This window comes from Schistocerca nitens, chromosome 6, assembly GCF_023898315.1.
Source record: "Schistocerca nitens isolate TAMUIC-IGC-003100 chromosome 6, iqSchNite1.1, whole genome shotgun sequence".
Lineage (NCBI taxonomy): Eukaryota > Metazoa > Arthropoda > Insecta > Orthoptera > Acrididae > Schistocerca > Schistocerca nitens.
The window spans coordinates 4867128-4889874 of record NC_064619.1 but is presented as its reverse complement, the minus strand read 5'-3'; the positions used below and the strand labels follow the sequence as shown (position 1 = coordinate 4889874).

At 44.1% G+C, this 22747-nt stretch overlaps 1 protein-coding gene across 12 annotated transcripts in view; it reads left to right on the top strand.

The window, feature by feature from the left end:
* LOC126262889 (voltage-dependent L-type calcium channel subunit beta-1) overlaps nt 1-22747 on the top strand; it is a 766368-nt gene that overhangs the window by 476766 nt on the left and 266855 nt on the right. For all 12 annotated transcript variants that reach the window (XR_007546777.1, XR_007546778.1, XR_007546774.1 and 9 more), the window contains exon 3: nt 6321-6440. Coding sequence is in view for 6 of the 12 variants with exons in the window: in XM_049959773.1 (XP_049815730.1) it covers nt 6321-6440 (120 nt within the window). In the remaining 6 variants the exon portion in view is untranslated. The remainder of the gene's footprint in view (nt 1-6320; nt 6441-22747) is intronic.

Below are 22747 nucleotides of genomic sequence, written 5' to 3'. Positions count from 1 at the left end.
AATGTTTTTTGTTTAAGTTTACCATTCTGTAGACAGAGCTGTCACTGCAGAAATACGCGCATCGTGTTCTATTCCTTTCACACGCCAGAATGTGACTAGTGTTTGGTGCGACGGCAATGCAAATCCAGGCCGTCTCTGGTTCTTGCCCCAAACAGCCGACGTCAGCAAGCCCATTCTCTGTGTTATGCTTAACTGGCCCCACGCACAGGTCCACAGGTCCACAGCTCTCACTCTTGCACCCAACGCTCCAGCAGTTTCCAAACTCTCATTTCCGGCGAAAAGTGCACGTATCTGGTTAACGCACAAGTGCCTTCAGTTCAGGTGACGCTCGCCCGTGAGTCAAGTAACCTGTCATCATTTGTGCAGCCCTCCTTTGTTCACGTTCAATACGTTCTGCGAGTCCTATTTGCCACGGGCCACACGCACTTCAGCAATATTTTATGACAGCCTGCACAGATGATTTGTAAGTATTCTCTTTTGTGGATTGATTGCACATTCCCAATATCCTACCAGTTAACAGAAGTGTACCACATCAGTTGGCAGACGCTTGAAGATAAGCACCAGTCAGCCTGCGAAGTGTTACTTACGAAGTTTCAAGGACCGGTATTAAGTCTATAATCTAGAGAGTGCTGTAGCGACTGCGAAGACGAGATTAGACTAATTATAGGACACACACAGGCATTTGAGTAGTCATTCTTTCATGCAGTTCATCTACATTTGAATCTACATTTACAATCCGCAAACTACTTTATGGTGTGTGGTGGAGGATACTTTGTGTACTACTGCTCCTGTTGCGTATTGTAGGAGGGAAGAATGACTGCTAATAAATCTCCGTGAGAGTTGGAACCTCTACAATTTTACCTTCATGTTTTTCTTGATAAGATATACTTACAAGGAAGGAATATGTTGGTTGACTTTCCTAGGAACGTACGCTTTCGCAGTTTTAAAAGTACAGCACATCGTGACATACAACGCCTCTTTTGTAGCGTCTGCCATTGGATAAGGTACATCTACATCTACCTAGGTACTTCGCAAACCGCCGGGGGTACCCCGTCATTTCCTTTACTGTTCCGCTCGGAAACAGAGCTAGGGAAAAATACAGTCTGTATGCTTCCGTATGAGCCGTAATTTCTCGATCTTAGTGGTCCTTAGTCGCAATGTATGTTGCCGCCAGTAGTATCGTTCGTCGGTCAGCTTCAAATGCCGGTTCTCTAAATTTTCTCAATAGCGTTTTCCGAAAACAACGACGCCTTCCCTTCAGGGATTCCCATTTGAGTTCCCGAAGCATCTCCATAACACTTACGTGTTTTTGCATCCTAGCGATAACAGCCTGCCTCTGAATTGTATGTACGCGACGCTTTCACGCTTGCTAAACTTACGTGTAGCGAAGCACGCTGCTGTTCTTTGGATCTTCGCCAATTCCTCTGTGTCCTGTCTGGTGAGTTTCCCAGGATGATACCAAAGTACTGTGCGTACGAGAGTCTCGTAAGCTATTTTATTCCTGAGGATTCTTCAAATGAATCTCATTCTGTCATCTATCTTTTCTGCCATTAGTTTTATATGGTCGTTCCACTTTAAATCCCTCCGTACGCATACCCCCAGATACTTAATGAACGTGACACGTACTAGTGATTGTCCTGCAACGTGCAATCACACAATATAATTGGTCTCTCTGGCTATTTATGCCAACACGTTACATTTGTTTACGGTGAGGATCAACCGCCAATCTCTGGATCATGAGTCGACCTCCTGTAGGTGTCACTGCATTTCGGTACACTTACTAATATTGTGACTTCTCTGCTACCAGTAAACTCCTGATTGTTTAAAGAATCGAACTCCCATGTGCAAAATTGCTTCATACATGTGATCACTTTACAAATGAGTTAATGTGTTAAATATTTGCCTTTAAGTATGTAACCGAGAGAAAGGCTATAAAATGACTGAAATTATGCTTAAAGGTTTTGGAAGTCGCTAAACGTTGTCATTATGAAACACTGGATGAATGTGAACTTGATGATTTGTGTTCCATTTTAGGCAAAAGCTAGTATTTCCCGCATCTCAATATTTATGACCTCATATCTCCTGAAATTTTGGAAATTTGTTGTAAGGTCTTACTGGACCAAACTACTGAGGTCGTCGATCCCTAAGCCTAGACACTACTTAATCTAACTGAAACTAACGTACGCTATGGACAACACACACACCCATGCCTGAGGGAGGACTCGAACCTCCGACGGGGGCTGCACGGACCGCGTCACGGCGCCCCTGACCAGCCGGCTAACCCGCGCTGCGTATCTCCTGAACCATATGACTTGTACAGTGATATAATTTTGCAGTACGTTCAGTGATATATGTACATACTGTCTCCAAAGTGTGTTCCCAATAGAGTTAATAGTAAAAAAGTAATAAATTAGATTGTCATCCCAGTTACTAAAATCTGACTGCACCAGCACCGAAAATATTGTAAGCGATAAAAATTTTGAAATCATGTTAAAGGTTTGTCAGAAATCGCTAAGTGCTCTCATTCTCAAATAGTGGGTGAATGAAGTCTGGGTATATTTGAGCACCATCAGTTACGCTAAGTCAAGACAAACACCTAACTATAATACATGTATTAGTGCATTAAACTTTTAACATAAGAGTATATCTCTTAATGAGTAGATTATGACAGCACTTTAAATTTATTAACTCGGTCAATAATCACGCGAATTCTTGAAAATAGAATTTTTGTTGCAAAAATGCTGCAACTGGCTCCGGGTTCGAAGATAGCGTTTGAGTATTAAGCAGCGCCATTCTTATTGAGGGCTTAAAACGACGTAGATACAAGTAACTTAATATAAGACCGCAGATGTCGGAAAATACCTCAAAAGTGGATGGTAAATGTTTAGCATGTGACGTCACATCGAAAACACGAACGGCATTCTCGATCGCATGCTTGAAGGAATAACGGAGCGGTGCAATACTTACTTGCAAGCACACGGTGCAAATTTTAAACCCTTTTGTAAATACACTCCTGGAAATTGAAATAAGAACACCGTGAATTCATTGTCCCGGGAAGGGGAAACTTTATTGACACATTCCTGGGGTCAGATACATCACATGATCACACTGACAGAACCACAGGCACATAGACACAGGCAACAGAGCATGCACAATGTCGGCACTAGTACAGTGTATATCCACCTTTCGCAGCAATGCAGGCTGCTATTCTCCCATGGAGACGATCGTAGAGATGCTGGATGTAGTCCTGTGGAACGGCTTGCCATGCCATTTCCACCTGGCGCCTCAGTTGGACCAGCGTTCGTGCTGGACGTGCAGACCGCGTGAGACGACGCTTCATCCAGTCCCAAACATGCTCAATGGGGGACAGATCCGGAGATTTTGCTGGCCAGGGTAGTTGACTTACACCTTCTAGAGCACGTTGGGTGGCACGGGATACATGCGGACGTGCATTGTCCTGTTGGAACAGCAAGTTCCCTTGCCGGTCTAGGAATGGTAGAACGATGGGTTCGATGACGGTTTGGATGTACCGTCCACTATTCAGTGTCCCCTCGACGATCACCAGTGGTGTACGGCCAGTGTAGGAGATCGCTCCCCACACCATGATGCTGGGTGTTGGCCCTGTGTGCCTCGGTCGTATGCAGTCCTGATTGTGGCGCTCACCTGCACGGCGCCAAACACGCATACGACCATCATTGGCACCAAGGCAGAAGCGACTCTCATCGCTGAAGACGACACGTCTCCATTCGTCCCTCCATTCACGCCTGTCGCGACACCACTGGAGGCGGGCTGCACGATGTTGGGGCGTGAGCGGAAGACGGCCTAACGGTGTGCGGGACCGTAGCCCAGCTTCATGGAGACGGTTGCGAATGGTCCTCGCCGATACCCCAGGAGCAACAGTGTCCCTAATTTGCTGGGAAGTGGCGGTGCGGTCCCCTACGGCACTGCGTAGGATCCTACGGTCTTGGCGTGCATCCGTGCGTCGCTGCGGTCCGGTCCCAGGTCGACGGGCACGTGCACCTTCCGCCGACCACTGGCGACAACATCGATGTACTGTGGAGACCTCACGCCCGACGTGTTGAGCAATTCGGCGGTACGTCCACCCGGCCTCCCGCATGCCCACTATACGCCCTCGCTCAAAGTCCGTCAACTGCACATACGGTTCACGTCCACGCTGTCGCGGCATGCTACCAGTGTTAAAGACTGCGATGGAGCTCCGTATGCCACGGCAAACTGGCTGACACTGACGGCGGCGGAGCACAAATGCTGCGCAGCTAGCGCCATTCGACGGCCAACACCGCGGTTCCTGGTGTGTCCGCTGTGCCGTGCGTGTGATCATTGCTTGTACAGCCCTCTCGCAGTGTCCGGAGCAAGTATGGTGGGTCTGACGCACCGGTGTCAATGTGTTCTTTTTTCCATTTCCAGGAGTGTATTATCTGTTGTAATTGTAGACGTTGCGAAATTATTGTCCTCGTTGTAACAAAGCAAAAGCTGTTCCTGTTTTATGTTTTTTTTCCTTGTCTCCCTTCTTTTTTTGTATAGAAATTATGTAGTGAAGAAAATGTGATTTACTGGTAACGACGCAGTTCGGATGGTTATACTCCTTTACTTGTGGCGCAGTACGGTAGGTTTCTGTTATACTGTACTTAATTTTTTAAAAAAAGCCAAGACCGCGAGACTGGTTAATAAATTAATATCCCAATGTACACTGAAGCGCCAAAGAAACTGGTATAGGCATGCGCATTCAAATACAGATTCACGTAAACAGGCAGAATACGGCGCTGCGGTCGGCAACGCCTGTCTCAGACAACAGGTGTCTGGCACAGTTGTTCGATCGGTTACTGCTGCTACAATGGCAGGTTATCAAGATTTAAGTGAGTTTGAACGTGATGTTACAGTCGGCGCACGAACGATGGGACACAGCATCTCCGAAGTAGCAATGAAGTGGGGATTTTCCCGTACGACTATATCACGAGTGTGCCGTGAATATCAGGAATCCGGTACAACATCAAATCTCCGACATCGCTGGGTCCGGAAAAAGAACCTGCAAGATCGGAACCGACGAGGACTGAAGAGAATCGTTCAACGTGACAGAAGTGCAGCCCTACGACAAATTGCTGCAGATTTGAATGCTGGGGCATCAACAAGTGTCAGCGTGCGAACCGTGCAACGACCCATCATCGATACGGGCTTTCGGAGCCGAAGGCACAGTCGTGTATCCTTGTTGACGGAACGACACAGAACCTTACGACTCGCCTCGGCCCGTCAGCACCGACATTGGACTATTGATGACTGGAAACACGTTGCCTGGTCGGACGAGTCTCCAATCAAATTGTATCGAGCGGATGGAATCCATGACCCTGCATGCCAGCACCAGCAGGGGACTGTTCAAACTGGTGGAGGCTGTGTAATGGTGTGAGGCGTGTGCAGCTATAGTGATATGGGAACCCTGATACGTCACGACACTACTCTGACAAGTGACACGTAAGCATCCTGTCTGATCACCTGCATCCATTCACATCCATTGTGCAATTCCAGCAGGACAGTGCGACAACCCACTCTTCCAGAATTGCTAGAGTGGCTCGAGGTACTCTCTCCTGGGTTTAAATTCTTCCGATGACCACCAAACTCCCCAAACATGAACATTATTGAGCATATCTAAGCTACCTTGCAACGAATTGTTCAGAAGAGATCTCCACCCCGTCGTACTCTTATGGATTTATAGACAGCCCTGCAGGATTCGAGCACTACTTCAGACATTAGTCGAGTCCGTGGCATGTCGTGTTGTGGCACTTCAGCTTGCTCGCGGGGGCTCTACACGATATTAAGCAGATGTACCAGTTTCTTTGGCTTTTCAGTGTAAATACACAATTGACTCACGTAGCGAAAAAAATGCTGTCCGCCAGGCGCACGATTCGAACCCTGAGCCCCACGCGCTGAAGTCACGTACGTCTGCGCGGAGACACAACGGCTGGAATACTTGGCTCGGGAGGATAAGATGTGATGGACCGACAGGTTCAACCGCTGCGCGTGCGGCGAGGTACTTCATCTGCTGACGCCACATGTTCAACATTTGTCATCCACTGTTTGGGTACTTCCCGACGTTTCCGGGCCCATGTGTCTCACGTTAACTTACTTGTCTACGTTGCTTCGGAAGTTATTAAACGTTAATAAGGGTGACCCTGTAGATGACTGCATCCAAACTTCCGACGTTACCCACTGGATCATTTATATGTATTGTGAACCACTTCTCGCTGGTTTGCAGAGTATGTATGTAGATATAGACGAGTGTAGCATGAGGTCGGCGCCTTGTGTTGCAGACGAAGCCAGTGGCGTTTGCCGTACGGACCAACGTAAGCTACGACGGCACTCTGGATGACGACTCGCCCGTGCACGGCAGCGCCATCTCCTTCGACGTCCGAGACTTCCTGCACATCAAGGTGAGTCGCCTGGGCCGCTGCCAGCCCCCTCCTACCTGCTCCCCTCTCCTCCTCTCTGGGAGCACGCCAGCCAGCCAGCTACACACTGCGAAGAATTCCAACAGCAGCAATAAAGTACACACGAGATGAAATTAGGTCTGGACAAACGACACTCGCTTTCGAACGGGCTGGTTGCGTGAAACACAGGAGGAAATAGCATTAAATCCTACCACACAACATATTCCTTTTGTACTTGAAAAAATTAGCGATAAGAGATTCATAGTGTTTGTATGAAAATGTAAACATTTTTTTGCTGATTTTTAAGTAAAGCTAACTGCCCAAGTCAGAATGTTGTCGTTGAAAAACTGCTGCAAGATTACCATTGTTCGTACGTGTCTTTCTTACTTACGTACAATTCAAGTGATTAATTTTTGCTCTGTCTCGAATCTGTCAGAAGGTTGTTGCGTGACCCCGTTGATATGAGGATACTCTCGCTGCGTTCCTTAATTCAGTGCTTGTCAGATAATCATTGAGGCACAGCCCAGATTGTTTAACTGGCATTCGCATTTAATGATGAGTCAATGAATCTATTTCACAACGCATAACGCGAAAGAGGAGACGTGAGCAACCGAAGAACCCAGCTAACTGAGAGCATCTACACCACTATCATCAGACACGATATACTACCACATGCGATCTTCATTTTCAGTAATTCTGATGTCACATTACTGTATTATGAGGGCTCCTTTCAGAATTACATTTATTAGGTATGGAACAGGGGGTGGAATTACTGTTCTATACACGTAAGATTTTTCTTAAATATCAACTTTATTGGGCCACACGCCCCTACTCCCAGTTCTGCACAAATTAACATTCACCAAGTTACAAGGACATGATGTGCAGTACCTCTAATCTTAATTAATTATGTGCACGGCATGCGTTGGAACGTTACGTCGCTCTTGGGATTACCGTTCTCATACGACATCGACAACTACTACTTTAACATAATGTATTCAAAATCAGTTTCGGTGTCCCCCTCGATTTTGGCGGGAATAACACAGCAGACTAGGACCCGATCTTATAGCGGGGGTCTGTTAGTACGCAAGCAGGCACAAATATGCAAAGCTAATACACAAAAATGAAATACATCGTATTAAATCCGTCACACGAACGCTCGCAAAACCTACATAGAATTTCTCCAATAACGAATGCAAAAACTAACTGAATTTAATTTAGGATGCTGGTGGCTGTATCTTCGAACAGTATTGCACACGTTACAGCGTGGAGACAAACCAACAAAGAAAAAATAAATGAAATCAATTAACTTCACATACAAAACTCGTTAAATATCTCACAATATTCACACGCCCAATTACTAAACTGGAAATACAATAAGGAACTGATTGCTCTTTGTCGCACGGTTACGACCACATTTTTGATGGCTGCGCAAAGGGAGAAGCCCATGCTATGAATAGAAGTCTCACAAATTCTGAAATTTAATAGTTAAACGCTCTCTAAGTGAGAAATCAACTGGAAAACTATTATGGATGCTGAAGGTAACACAGGATTAACAACTTACAACTGCATTACGAAGTTCCCCATGCTAACGTTAAAACTGTTAATTCTACCTATCCAATATACTCGGAAAACAATTAAAAAAACGGTGGTCATAACGTAAGCCTAACTGTGTTGATACTGGAAAAGAATGGATTAGTGACCTAATCTATGACATAGAGGCATCTTTCGTTAAATTAGCAAACTGCTTGACGGAGACCAGAACAGGCTCCATCGATACTCTCAGCCGTCCGTAACCCGAGTGAGGAACAATGGCGGAGCACCCCTAACGGTCGCTCTGCTCATTCCTAAAGGGGAGGGGAGGGGAGGACTCGCTACAAATTCACGCACACTTTCCCACTACTGGTGCGTGTTTACCAGAGTACCTATATGCATCTTCACATTACAGCCGTACTACTGACAGAATGACACCCCAAACAAACATTCATTCTGACATTTAAGAGCAATCATAATAGGAATGAGAAGAGAATGTGCATTAATACACAGCGGCGTTCAGATCTCCACCAGAGCTTCACAGTACCAGAGCAAATAGTTAGAAAGAGCACTGTGTCGTTACTAATAAAGGAACTATGGATACCTTGAGGTAACGTAATGGGGGCGGAACAAGCAGTTCCGTCTTACTACTACTTTACTGTAAACCAAGTACAGTATTTTATTTGATTATTAGCGACTGCAATGATTAAACAAGTGAGTTGAAAATCAGCATTTTGATCCACTTTCACATATCAGTATTACAGGTAAAAAGTTTCCAGCCTGAAAAAACTAGGAGTTTTCAGTTTGAAAACAAGATGATAACATTCAGATAAAACAAACGACGTTGTATCCGACCGGTGGATTGGGCGCAAGGAACCGCATTTTTAAAATATGACTACGCCTATTCAGGCTGTTTTAGTTTTATTTCTAGACCATGCCCTCGTAGACATATTATAGAGTCAGGTTTATCTTCTGAAGAAGGCTCAATTACTTTGGCTGAAACCTAGGTACAGGTTGGTTTCATTACCGTAATCGAGGCTGATAGTTTCTTATATATATTAAACATTAAGTTTTTGTAGTTGAGTCAACATTTTAAAGTGATCTGCGGAAGCAGAATCAATCGTTTCAATTGTTTATTGCTACTTTTGATACTCGCCTGTGGTTGCGTAGGTGTGCAGACAACATATAGGAGAATGAAATTACAAGAAATCCAGATCATTAACTGCTTACAGGCGTTGATATGCTCCGACCGGGACTCGAACCCGGGATGTCCTGCTTACATGGCAGTCGCTCTGTCTGACTGAGCCGTCGAGGATAGTGGGACTCCAAGTACTTACCTCTGGCACGCTCCCCGTGAGACCCTCATTTCCAAGTTACTGTCCACACACTACATTTTTTAGTGTAGAGGCTGAAGGGCTATCTGACAACAGTGGCAAATTGAAAGTAACGTTACAGTCTATCGATACGATACGGACATCGAAGGATACTCTTTCTTCTGCAGGTAAATCAGAAGCTTGAAAAATTCTTAGTGTCATCAAATTCTGAATAAGATGTCCTTGTTGTGCGAGGAATTACACCAAAAAAGCTGGTGACTACTAGTACTGGTGAGGCTCCAGAAAGAGACTGTATGAAAACCAAAACACGCGCATAAAACAGACATATATCAGTGGACAGAGTACCTCTCAAATTTTTAACTACATTAGAGGTGTCCGGTACGGTCGCCGTTTGTGACGCAGCAAACGTCAATACGTGCGTGCAATTACGTAACTGAAGTCGTTGACACGAACTGCCTGGGAAGACGCGTCAGCAGCACTGGAAATCTGTTCACTGGTTTGCCTATCTGCAGGAGCCAACTCATGCGACTATACGGAGCGGATGATTCGTCCACTGGTTCAGCAGTACCGCGGTGAGCGTTGCGAGTCGAGACGTAGAGAGAAGACCTGTCCGTCGACATGTGCCATTTTTGTGATTGTCTTGTAGCTGAACGTAGTCATCTTCTGAAAATTACAGGTTCTTCTGAATAAATGCGAATTTGTGTTGTTAGTCTTTCCGTCCACTTCACACTATCTACATGCTGTTATGTCTCCCTTAAGTAAAAAAAGGATTGGTTATCATATCCGTGATCTGCGCGAGTGTCTACTCCATTTTTATTGCTGCCGGCCGGTGTGGCCAAGCGGTTCTAGGCGCTTCAGTCTGGAACCGCTCGACCGCTATGGTCGCAGGTTCGAATCCTGCCTCGGGCATGGATGTGTGTAATGTCCTTAGTTAGGTTTAAGTAGTTCTAAGTTCTAGGGGACTGATGGCCTCAGATGTTAAGTCCCATAGTGCTCAGAGCCACTGGAACTATTGTTTTTGCTCTACTTACGTTTTTGAACTTTGACGCTTGTTAATTTTGGGTCTTTTAGTACGCAGAGAAAGTGTAGCGAACGGCGAGTTAAATGGTAATATACATTTGTTGTATTAAGAACGTTCCGACGCACAGCTGCATTCTCAGAGTGTAGAATGTCGCAGATACACAAATCTGTTAAATTCGCTGCTGCTTTGCACGCGATATTGCACGGTAGTTTCTTCCTCACAAAAGGAAGTACTAATAGGACTTATCGAACTGTGTGAACGAGAATGGTCAGACCGATTAAATAGTGTCGTTTAGATTCTGTAATGTGATGCTACGAGTTTTATACTATCGAAAATATGTGATCGTAGGCCCCCAAGCGCTGAATCGGTAGAATTCATACAGATTAGATAATGTGTGACCAGCCACTTCGAGCCTTAGAAACCTAAAAAATACAAAACTGTGTTTCGTTGCGTAGTAAATGTGGTGTTGTGTGACGAGAGAGCTTGTTTCTTCCGCTTCCCGCGACAGCCGCTATCATTTGCCAGCAACAGTTTGACAAACAGTATTTACCATGGGAAGTAAGTTACAATAGCGTGCATCTAAGGCAATTGAAACGTGGAGGTTAACATTTCTATTCCTGTTCGAAAATACCAGTGACTGCTTCCTGATGGAAAAACAGCCTGTAGAAGAGTGCTTCCTAGGATTGCCACAGGGCACCAGTTTAATTCTCTTACTAAAGGCAACATTGTATTAGAACCGGAAGAGCAACAAGATTTAAATCGAGGACCTCTAGATGTGAGTCCATTTATTGTGGTACGAATTGGCAATGTAGTAAACCGCGTTCTACGTAGTGCGCTGCCCAGTTGCGTTAGTGCGGCCACCTTTCAAAAGCCTGGATAACCACATTCTGCAGCGCCGACCGTTGCGAGACGAGCAACAAGAGAGAGAATGACGTTCTGGAAGGCGCCGACAGGGGCATGGAGCCGTGCCGACCACAGAGCCCTGACTACCTGCGTTACGTTTCTCTGTTGAGGATCCGTGGCGAGAACAGACTTATCGACGTGGTCCCACAGATTCTCGACTGGGTTCAGATCCGGGGAGGTCGGTGGCCAGCGGAGTGCTGTTACCTCGTCCTGATGCCCTTCGAACCTCGCGTATACACTGCGATCTGTGCCACATGCTCCGTTGTGCTGCTGGCAGAGGCCATCGTGCTGAGGAAAAACAGGCTGCATATAGCGGTCGACATGGTCCCAAAGGGTTGATCCGCTGTGCCTTCCAGAATGATCACCTATTAAATGCCACGAAAACATTCCGCACACGATAAAACCCCTCCTTGTTGCAGAGTGTTTGCTTTCAGACGTTTCACGCCGCACCCGCCAACGGCCATCTGACCGATTCAGCATTAAACGTGAGTCATCCGAAAACGCCACCTGTCGGCACTCAGCGGACGTCCAGTTTCGCCACTGGCTTGCAAATTCCAGCTTCCTTCGCCGATGAACTGCAGTCAGCACGGTTGCGTCAACCAGGCGCCTATCAAACGCAGCAACGCTCGTTGAGGAGACACTGTTGGTAGCCCCTTGGTTCATTAGGGCGGTCAGCTGTTCAGCAGATCTACGTATAATCCCTCTTGCACATCTTCGCAGTTATCGTCCACCCTTGTCATCTATGGCACGTGCTGCACCATAGTTGCGTAGGCGCCGGTTTTGGATAGCGCCATTTTGCCACGCACGGCATAATTTAAGCACGGCGGCACGCGAACAGTTCACAGACTTAGCCGGTTCGCTAGTCCTTCCACCCTTAGCCCGAAAGTCAACGAACCTGCCCTTTTGGACGTCAGATAAATCGCTCCGTTTCCGCATTTCGACGACGACTGCACTTTTCCCGCGTCCCCCCCGACTCGCTTTATATGCTCTCCGGTGCTAGTGCATCCTCCTGCCGTCTGTGAGCACTTGTTGCACGTTCACGTCGAACATAGGCGGTGGTCACATTTACGAGCGTTATTCGGAACGTAAGGAACGATCGGTCGCGAAATGGAAAATACAGTGAAAATCTGATGAAGCTTTGCACAGATGCGCTGGGCACTGCGTCTAGTACGCCCGTCGGTCGCATCATGTCGCTCTTTTCAGTTCTGAGCTCACAGCGAGAACGTAAGGGTGGCTAGAAATTAGCGTCTCCCGCCAAGTATGAGGGCCTGGCGAAAGATTTCGCCTGAAGCTATGCAACCCACATGACATAATTGTCATGCGGTTCGTTCCACACGACAATTCTCGGCCGCACTCTGCAGGGGCAATGAAGATGCTCCCGCAGCGTTTTCGATGGGAAGTGATACATCACCCACAATACAGCCCGTATTTGGCTACCCGTGAGGTTCCTCTCTGCTCAAATGAACCGCTGGCTATGAAGACAATATTTTGATACAGACAACGAGCTGCAGTCCAGAGCAGAAAATTGCCGAAAAGCACTGGCGACAGTCTTCTATAACGAGGGAACTGAAAATTTGGTACAACGCTACGACACATGTCTAAGTCTGAGCTGCGACTGTGTACAGAAGTAGCCGGAAGGTGCAAATAAAAAAGTTTCGATTTTCACTGTGGTTTCCATTTCGCGACCTATCGTTCCTTACTTTCCGAACAGCCCTCGCATTTGGCCGACCGTCTATATCATAGTAGCAAAGATGGTTGCGTTTAGTGATTCGATCGTTTCGCTGTACGAAGAAAGTAGTGAATACGTTGTTAATATCCGTTAATTTCTGATGAGCGTAAAACAGCGATATTCGCCTGGCGATAGTGCTCTTTTCACAATAATTCCCGCAAACGTGGCGTCACTTTGACGTCAGGCGCAGGATTGGCTATCGACTTTGTGACGAGGACGAATATGAATATTATTGACCCTCGATTCACTAGCAGCAGTTAAAGCTGTACTCTTAAGTTCCTGCCTAACCACATACTCAGAAATCGCTAAATATTTATTTCATCCTTCGTTCTCAGATCAGACGGACTGCAAATAACATCCAATATTGCAGAACATGCTTGTATTTATGTAAGTCTAGCAGTAGTGGACACCAAAAGATCCTGAAGAAGATCCCAGCAGAGGGGACGAAACGTCGAACATTTTAGAAGAAACATGACGCGGCCTAAATATCCAGAAGATTTTAACTTCATACTTGTATTTGATTCATAAGAAAGTAACAGAACGTGTTAACAATGCTAACATGAAAAAATTACATGTAACAGGATGCGAATCAACAACTTTGCACTCCAGAAACCACGACGTTATTCATTACGCTAGCACTTAATCATGCAAAGCTTAACTCTGGTCAAAGTTCTCATATTCTGTCGTGAAGGATCGTATCGCTGATGCGTTATTAAGCGACATTTAATGATAATGGTGATGTGTTTGTGATAAATTTTTCAATTCTCCGTTACACTGAAACGGCATATTGCAAATTATAAAGCAAGTTTGTTTCATGTTAATTTCTAAATTATTGACGATAATAACTCACTCCTAAAAGACCCCTCTTGTATGAAGGCATTAACCATCGATAATTCGTTACGTGACATTTTATTATAGGAATAGTTATAATAAATCATTACAAGAATGATGTGTTTTTGTAAACCTCCAGTACGCGCGGATGAAATCTTGTGAGAGGCCCGTATGGAATGCTAACCAAGGTCGATAGCCGATCATGCGGTCGTTGATACTGTGTGTGTGTGTGAGACATCAGAAATGACGTCACGTTTGCGGAAATCGTTGTGAAACGAGCGACTTCAGCGCTCATACTCCTTGAAAATAGCATTGTTACTCTTATGTAGATAATTAGCATATAATATAAAAGATGAGTCTTTGTATTGAGGCACTTGATGGAAGGTCGGCATTACACGAAATCTTCATTATTTGGTTAGAATCATAACTTAAAGTGCCTCAAATTAATTATTTCCACTAGTTTCTAGCAAAAGTATTGGCCAGAGAATATATCAGACGTTTATGAATACAGAGTTGTGTTCGTTTATCATTTTCAACTATTCCATGAGTTTGATACGAGCAGCAACACGGTTTTGCTTACGGCTTTGGGAATTAATGTGAATTGATTTGGCAGGCGAGTCTGCACGCGGTTACAACTATAACAAGACGAATTTTGCTCCCTTGTTGAAATTACAAATCACTTCTCATTAAGCTGCTGTCATTGCATAACGACAAACTCCGGTTGACATAACGCGAGAAAAGTAAAGATGATTTACGGTTCCAGGGTCGGCGAGGACTGCAGCTTCATCGGCGAGACTTGGACCATATTCTTCGGCACTCAGAGCATCGGCACTGCTCTTCTGAAACTATAACCGTTCCGTCATTAGTATTACCATTCATATTTAGTTGCACAGTGACAAGACAGGATGCAATCTTAAAGATTATTAACGTCAAATGACTTTTTTATTTTTGCGTGCGAAATACATTTCTCGGAGTTTAAACATTTATAAATAGAAACATTCAGCTTGCATTCAAGTCAGATTAACTTCTTGCCAAGTAACTGAAATTAGATTAAGAATAAAAATATAAAGACTCAGTCATGTTCCCTTGTGGTAGTATAGGTGTGATGCCACATCGTGGTGAAAACAAAGGCTTAAAGTCATGGCAGGAAAAGGGCAGTCAGAGTATGTTCCTGAGAAATTTTTCACAACACTGCTTGTATGAGAGTCCACAAGTCATTAACCGTGACTGCTGCAAGACCGCAATTAAGTTGTCGACGAGGCACATCTTTGAGATATTCGTCATCCAGGTGAGTTAGCGGGTGGTGGTAGCACTGGTATCCGTCTTTCTTCGATGAAGATACGTACATTCCTCACCACATGTTCAGAAAAAAGAGCTGCCCTCTACCAAGGTTGGTTTGAATGCCAGCGAGGTTTACGAGGCACGGTCGAGTTGGAAATGGTATGCCCTTGCATTCTTCCGGACTTTCAGTTTGTTGGGTTCCCATAGTTACAGCGTCACTGCGAGTCATTTAACTAAAACACACATTCTGTTGTGTAGAGGTGTAAATCTATCAACGAGGGCCTTCGTGAGCCATGAAAGCGGCAGCTGCTGGCAGTTAACACTGTGCGCGCTCAGACAAACGCCGGGAACCGTTGCGCTGACACTTGCAACAGAAAGGGAGGATGAAACTAACATTTTGCATGTTACGACATAGAGGTAATGTTTACGAATGATTATGATCGCTGGTAGCATGCTGGTACCTTAAGATGACAACTAAATATCGGAAATTTCGATATCCATGTTAATACATCTATTTTATACTGTCGATAAATCGATATATTTTATAATTCTATTTTCCATGTATTACTACTGGGTGTTGAAGCAAGTAATTGACCCGTCCGGATAGCCTAGCGCGTTAAAGCGTCCGCTTGCGGGACATGGGGAGGCGCGCCGGCCGTGGATCAAATCCTGCTGGCGAACTGTCGAAGACAGACGGTGTGTCGGCCAGCCTGAAGGTGATTGTTAGGCGGCTTCTCAGATCCAACTAGATGAATAGCGGGTTGGTACCCACGTCACGCGTCCGTTACACAAATCTCAAACATTCACCAAACCCGAATTAACACGGCGACCCCGTGTAGACACGAGATAAGACCAGGAAGAAGATGATTTGGCCGGCCGAAGTGGCCGTGCGGTTAAAGGCGCTGCAGTCTGGAACCGCAAGACCGCTACGGTCGCAGGTTCGAATCCTGCCTCGGGCATGGATGTTTGTGATGTCCTTAGGTTAGTTAGGTTTAACTAGTTCTAAGTTCTAGGGGACTAATGACCTCAGCAGTTGAGTCCCATAGTGCTCAGAGCCATTTGAACCAAGATGATTTGCCGCAAATAAATAACGTTCCTCATGTGTCAAATCAACTTAAAAGAGCAATGATTCATGAAGTATCTAGTATCATGTTGGTATATTACACCTCAACTCATCTATGTTTTAAGCAATTTTTATGTTTAGATATCTTGGCGGTCTTTGTCTCTCATCCGTACAATATATATATATACACGTGTTCTACATCTCCTAAACCACTGAACCGATTTCAACCAAACTTGCTACATACATCAGTTACTGTCTGGGAAGAATCACTGTGAGGGTAAGAACCACTCACCAATCAAAGGGGTGGGGGCGGGGATGAAAAAGTAGTGCAGCCTACAAAGCGCGAATGCTCATATGTTACTCATCGAGTATTTAAGAATGAGAATATTTAGAGACCTGCGACAAACTTTACACATAACTTCAAGCTTTCACGAAACTTTTTCTCCCGGACGACCCCCACAAAATTATGAAACGGAAAAACTTTATTGCTTACTACATTTTTGCTGTTCATACAGTAAAACTGCCACATGAAGCATGACATTTTAATCTATTACTTCTTTACTACTATTTGTATTCGTGACAAAATTTTCAGGCAGTATTCACATTTATGACTGAACGCATCAGGAAAATTAGATCAGGAGATAGGATGTCATAAACATTGAGCTGTGTGAAAATTACACTGTTGGGAGAAGTTCGCTACACATACATGTGAAATATGTCTACACATACATGTCAAATCTGTTAAATATATTTGACTTGTGCGTACGCTAGCAAACTCACTGGTTAAAAGCTCATCCTAAATACTTGGAACAATTTGGCACGCACATTATCTACTCTCTGGAAAGAAATACAGGTTGTTTCAAAATTAATATATGAGTTTTAAGACTTTTTAGCACATATTAGATTCAGCTTACAATTATAAATAATACACCAAATAAAAAAGAAACACAAACAGTTTTTCTTACAATTATTCAGTGTGAACACCGATCACACATCTAGTCGATAGGCGAGTTGTTCCGAAACCTTGATCAGTGTGTCAGGAGTAACTGCTGCAACAACACTGTTTCTAAAGTCGGACAGATCAGCTGCTACCGGAGGCACATGCACATGATCGCGTCAGATCGTGGAGGTCGTGCATGAAACGCTCCTCTCGTTTAACAAACTGTTTACCATTTTAAAAGTAATCCCCGTAACTCTTAATACATTTATCCTACTGTGAGACGAGACGGCCAGTGCCTACATGGAGAAATGTTTCAGACTGCCTCCGGAACCATAATTGTAGACAGGGGTGCACCCCTTCGTCCGCAGTCGATCCCGACGAATGTCTTTCTTCAGGGCTCCAAAAATATGGAAATCACGTGGGGAGAGATATGGACTGTACGGAGGATGTGTAGGGGCTTCTTAGAGTGACTTCTGCAGTCCAGTCGAAGCAAAAGGGACGCCAGTTCCTGGAAAGACTTTAGGACCTCTTTCTTTGACTGCAAGGGCCCGCTGCTCGTCGACTTCTGAAACACGGCGCCACAATTAACGCACAGCGACACGTGGACACTTTGCAAAAACTGAAGAGCGCCATCAAGTACAAACGCTGGAATTAATCCCAACGGCAGATCCTTCCACCACCAGAACATTACACCTGATTATAAATAAAAAAGGCTCTTTTCAAACCCAGCTCTTATAACAATTTCCATAAATATTGAAAGAATATCATTAGAGAAAGAAATACTACTATCCAACATTCGTAAGACAAAGAAATGTCACGTCCTGCTCATCCAGGGAACTCATAGAGTCCCGAATGACAGAAGGTCAAAGATAAGCAGAATGAGCTTAATCATTGAGAGAACCACCGCGCAATGTGGCAGGGCTAAACCAGGGCTGAATATCTCGTCCGCAAACGTAATTGAAGACAACGACACAGAAATACTGACTGTAGCAACTCAGTCTCATACAGTAGCATCCATGTACAAACCCCAAAGTAATGTATTTAGTTCCAAGGAACCAGATAATTTCTGTTCGCAGAGAGTGAAGATGGTCATGGGAGATCTTAACTGCCACAGTGTATCGTGGGATTAGAGAGAAACAGACCAAAGTGGAGAGGTCCTTGAAAACTGGGTAGAATGCACGGGCCTGAACCTAGTACATGATCCGAAGCTACCATACTCCTTCCGGAGTGGAAGATGGGGCCTTGGATATAACCCAAACAGTATCTTTGCAAGTGAAAACATTACCCACCAAGTGAATAAAGTAATGGGAGATCAAATTCCAAGGACACAACGCCTGCACTACAGAAGCAGTCAACAAACCCATGTGTACTGGGAAGCCTTTAAACGTCTTTAATACAGTCCCGAACTCTCTCCACGCGATTTCTATGTTTTTGGAACCCCGAACAAAGACATCTGGAGGATGAGGTTCATGTCTGGGTACAATCATGGTTCCGTAGGCTAACAAATATTTTTACATGAAGACATTGACCGTCTTTCCTCACAGGGCATAAATCTGCTGATATTTATGGAGATTGCTTTTCAAATGATAAACAATGTGCTTACTTTTGTCCATCTTTCCCGTATTGACTGCCCGATACACAATAATAAAAGTACGAAACAGTTAAAGATAAAGTGCAGTATGTGTTACTTTATAATGACCATGTACCGTCCGCTCTATTCGTGAATATAGCGATCTCTTCTCGTATATTATAAAATGTGGCTGGTCGCGGCCAATAAACAGCATGGCCTTGCTACAATCTCGGCTGTCATTCGTAGCGTCTAACTTCGGACTCACAAATAAAAACTATTTTAAAGTAGACTGGACTCTCCTACGAATGTTAACAGCGTTTGTACCCGACTGAAGACTGATTAGACCATCGTATTTCTTCCGCAGCGTTTATCGGAAAACTAGGGTGCTGTTCTTTCATTTACAAGGATAATAACGAAATAAATTCTGAGTAGTTTTGTCAGAGGCAGTGCAGTTGAGAATATGGCGCTTGATGTCCCAAATTATTTAGAGACCGAACACGGTATAATGTGTAAGTTTTGGAACCAGTCTTGAAGTAAGACGGTGTAATTCTTGCAACACCATATTTTAGTCTGGAAATGTCTTGCATTCGCAGTTACAATTTATATGGGACGATGTATTACTGCAGTAGTACTATTTATCGTCTTCCTCCGTAAATTGCACTATGTTAACACAGGATATTAAAATCTTGAAGAGCGCACTGTTACATGACCTCGCTGAACCACCGATAGTTGGTTACCGCCACCACTTCAGTGTGCCTCACTCCGTAGAAAAGGCATTTCAGAAACGGAAACGACACGGCGCACCTGCCAACCCTGTATCGACACTGTCCAATGGGTCAGCCTCCTGAGCATTTTCTCTCACGGAAAAGGAGTTGCAGAAGTGGAACGACATGCGACAAAGCTTGTCAGTCCTCAGGCTTAACGGCTTCCCATATGGTTGGCTGAATATTACCCTTTGTATATTAATAAATTATAGTATCTTCAAGAAGAACTCAGATTGTTTTAAGTTATTAAATATGTAACAACGAAATAAAAGTTTAAGTAGTAATAATAAATACCTTTACCATCTTTTATAATCTCTCTCCATATTCCTTACTAAATAACGATTAATAAATGATACCAGGAATTAACAAAACACTAAGTACATGAAAAAGTATGCTGTTCCGCTACAACGTGAACAAACATGTGAAAGAGTTGCAGACGTACGTGATAGGCACAGATGGACAATCAAAGCTCTAGGTGTGAACATGAGTTTAATTACTAGTTGTATAATGGTAGTGTAGTAAGCTACGATATCAGGAGACAGTGTTCCGTATATATTCTTAAAAATAACGACCTTTTCCTTTCGTGAACATTCCGTTAACAGGTGCCTAAGTTTTCGTTAGTTCCGCCAAAACCATTACTCCAGCGACTAGTCACACATAAGCCACAAAATAATTTTCTGTGAAACCTCCGTTTGATGATGAGCCTGCAGTGGCTCGAAAACTGCTGAATGGTGAAGTGAAGTCCAAAAGGCGACTGCCTGCACGTTATACCTACATAAAGCACCCAACAAAAAAAAAGGAGCTTATGGCTGCACTTCGCCTCCGTCTGTAGTTCACAGACGATCTCCCCATTCCCGCATCATCCACCCTTTCCATTCCTTACTAACGTACGAAAACTGGCAGGCGAAGCTTTATTGGCTGTCACCGTCTCGCCTCGCCTCGCGTCGCTCCTCTATTCCACGCCACGCACAGTCAGAAGATGGGTCTTGCTGGAGCCCATCACTGCTAGCAGAGGATGAGGTCACAACCCTGTCCGCGCGTTCGCTTGCAGACATCTGAAAGTTTGCTTACTTCTGCATGGCTCTACTGCACCAGTTCGCCTATTATTTCATGCTCCCTTACCTTCACCCGAACTTTATTTTTATTAAAAATAAAACTCCTCCAGCTGTACTAAAGATTTCATATTTATTTGGCTACTAGTTTCGACGTTGTGTCAACGCCGTCTTCAGGCCCTGTATAACACACCATACAAAAAACAAACAATGTGATGTATAAGTAGTCTGTGAGCTATTGTACAAAATAAATATATTATAAACATATTATATAAAGGATGACTTCGTTAACAGTAGTTAAATTTCGTTCATTTTCATTAAGATGCAATTTACCTTGACATTAGCAATTTATATGGTACAGACAAGAACAAATGAGTTATATATTCACGGTTATTTCCATTACAGATCGATACCAGACATTTGAATAAAACGTGGGTATATATAGGTCTAGGTCACAAACCGTTACTCTTAGAGATAAGAATATAGGCATGAAACAGTACTAAAATTGTGTTAAAAGCGAATAATAATACCCTAAACCCTTTTTTGTGTGCACGATTTAACTGAGAGGAAGCAAAATATGCATTGCCTATCAGACATATGTAAGATATGATTCCACTGTTTATAAATAGTGAAAGGTGGAAAGAACTTATGTTTGCATAACACTGTATCGTCATCACTATAAAGTAACAAAGTGAAATAGGTTACTTAAACAACACCATTCATAGTGATGAGACTACAGTGTTATGCAAACGTAACTCCTTTCCACCCATTTCCCACCTTTCACTATTTATAAACAATGGAATCATACCTTACATATGTCTGATTGGCAATGCATATTTTCCTTCCTGTTAGTTAAATTATATATACTCCCATTTTATTCAAAGGTCTGGTTCAGAAGGATGTAGGTTGCAGTAGGTACTGGGAGATGAAGAAGCTTGCACAGGATAGAGTACCATGGAGAGCTGCATCAAACCAGTCTCAGGACTGAAGACCACAACAACAACAACAACTGGTATTGATCTGCAATGGAAACAACCATGTATATATAACCTCATTTGTACTTCTTTGTACCACATAAATTGCTAATGTCAAGGTAAACTGCATCTCAATGAAAATGAACTAAATGTAACTACTTTTCATGAAGTCATCCTTTATATAATACGTTTATAATATATTTATTCTGTGCAATAGCCCACAGACTACTGATATCTCACATTGTTTGTTTTATGAATGGTGTATTATATAGGGCCTGAAGACGGCGTTTACGAAACGTCGAAAAAATGGTTCAAATGGCTCTGAGCACCATGGGACTTAACTTCTGAGGTCATCAGTCCCCTAGAACTTAGAACTACTTAAACCTAACTAACCAAAGGACATCACACACATCCATGCCCGAGGCAGGATTCGAACCTGCGACCGTAGCGGTCGCGTGGTTCCAGACTGTAGCGCCTAGAACCGCCCGGCCACAGCGGCCGGCGAAACGTCGAAACTAGTAGCCAAATAAATATGAAATCTCAAGCACAGCTGGAGGAGTTTCATTTTTAACAAAAATTATTCCAGCTGATGTCCCACCATCATCCAGTTTAAATATAGATGTACGAAGACGAACTTTATTTGTCCGTAAGACTAAACACAAAATCACCGGTTTGGGCCAATTTGACGCACCCCATAGACGCTCTCCTGCGGTCTTTTCATGAGTAGCACTTCGATGAGAAAGGATACCGTGGAAAATGGCTCAGCTACGGATTTGTCAATGTTTTTGGAGTATATGTATGACTCTGCAGCGGACTGCAAACTGTTGTGAAACTTTGTAATAAAAAGTGTATACCAGATTGGGCTCGAATCCCGAGCGTAACACTTTGCAGGTTGTAGTCGTATCGTCTCAGCTAAACAAGCACACGACTCACGACCCCAGCCAGTTACTAAGTCTGCCAGTACTTTTCTGTCCTAGTTTCTTCCATTCTATCTGCTATACGGCGCAAAGTATTACTCCGTCACGAAGTTTCATAGCGGCGTATAGTAAGCTGCAGGTTGAAAGATCACTCTCTCTGATATCCTGTCTCTCGAGGACGCTAGTTCAGAAAATAATGCAGTGAAGCCGTGTAGCGTTTGAAACGCCAAGTTGAAGCTCCGAGTCTCATTATCCAACTGCAGGCAAATGATTCCTTCAGGAACGTGTCCCAACCACCAACATGACGACATCTTTTTGTGTGATATCTTTGCCAAATGAGATTCCTGGGCGTTCATTTGGATTTATTAATTAGCCTTTTACCGGCGGCTTCTCCTCTGCCC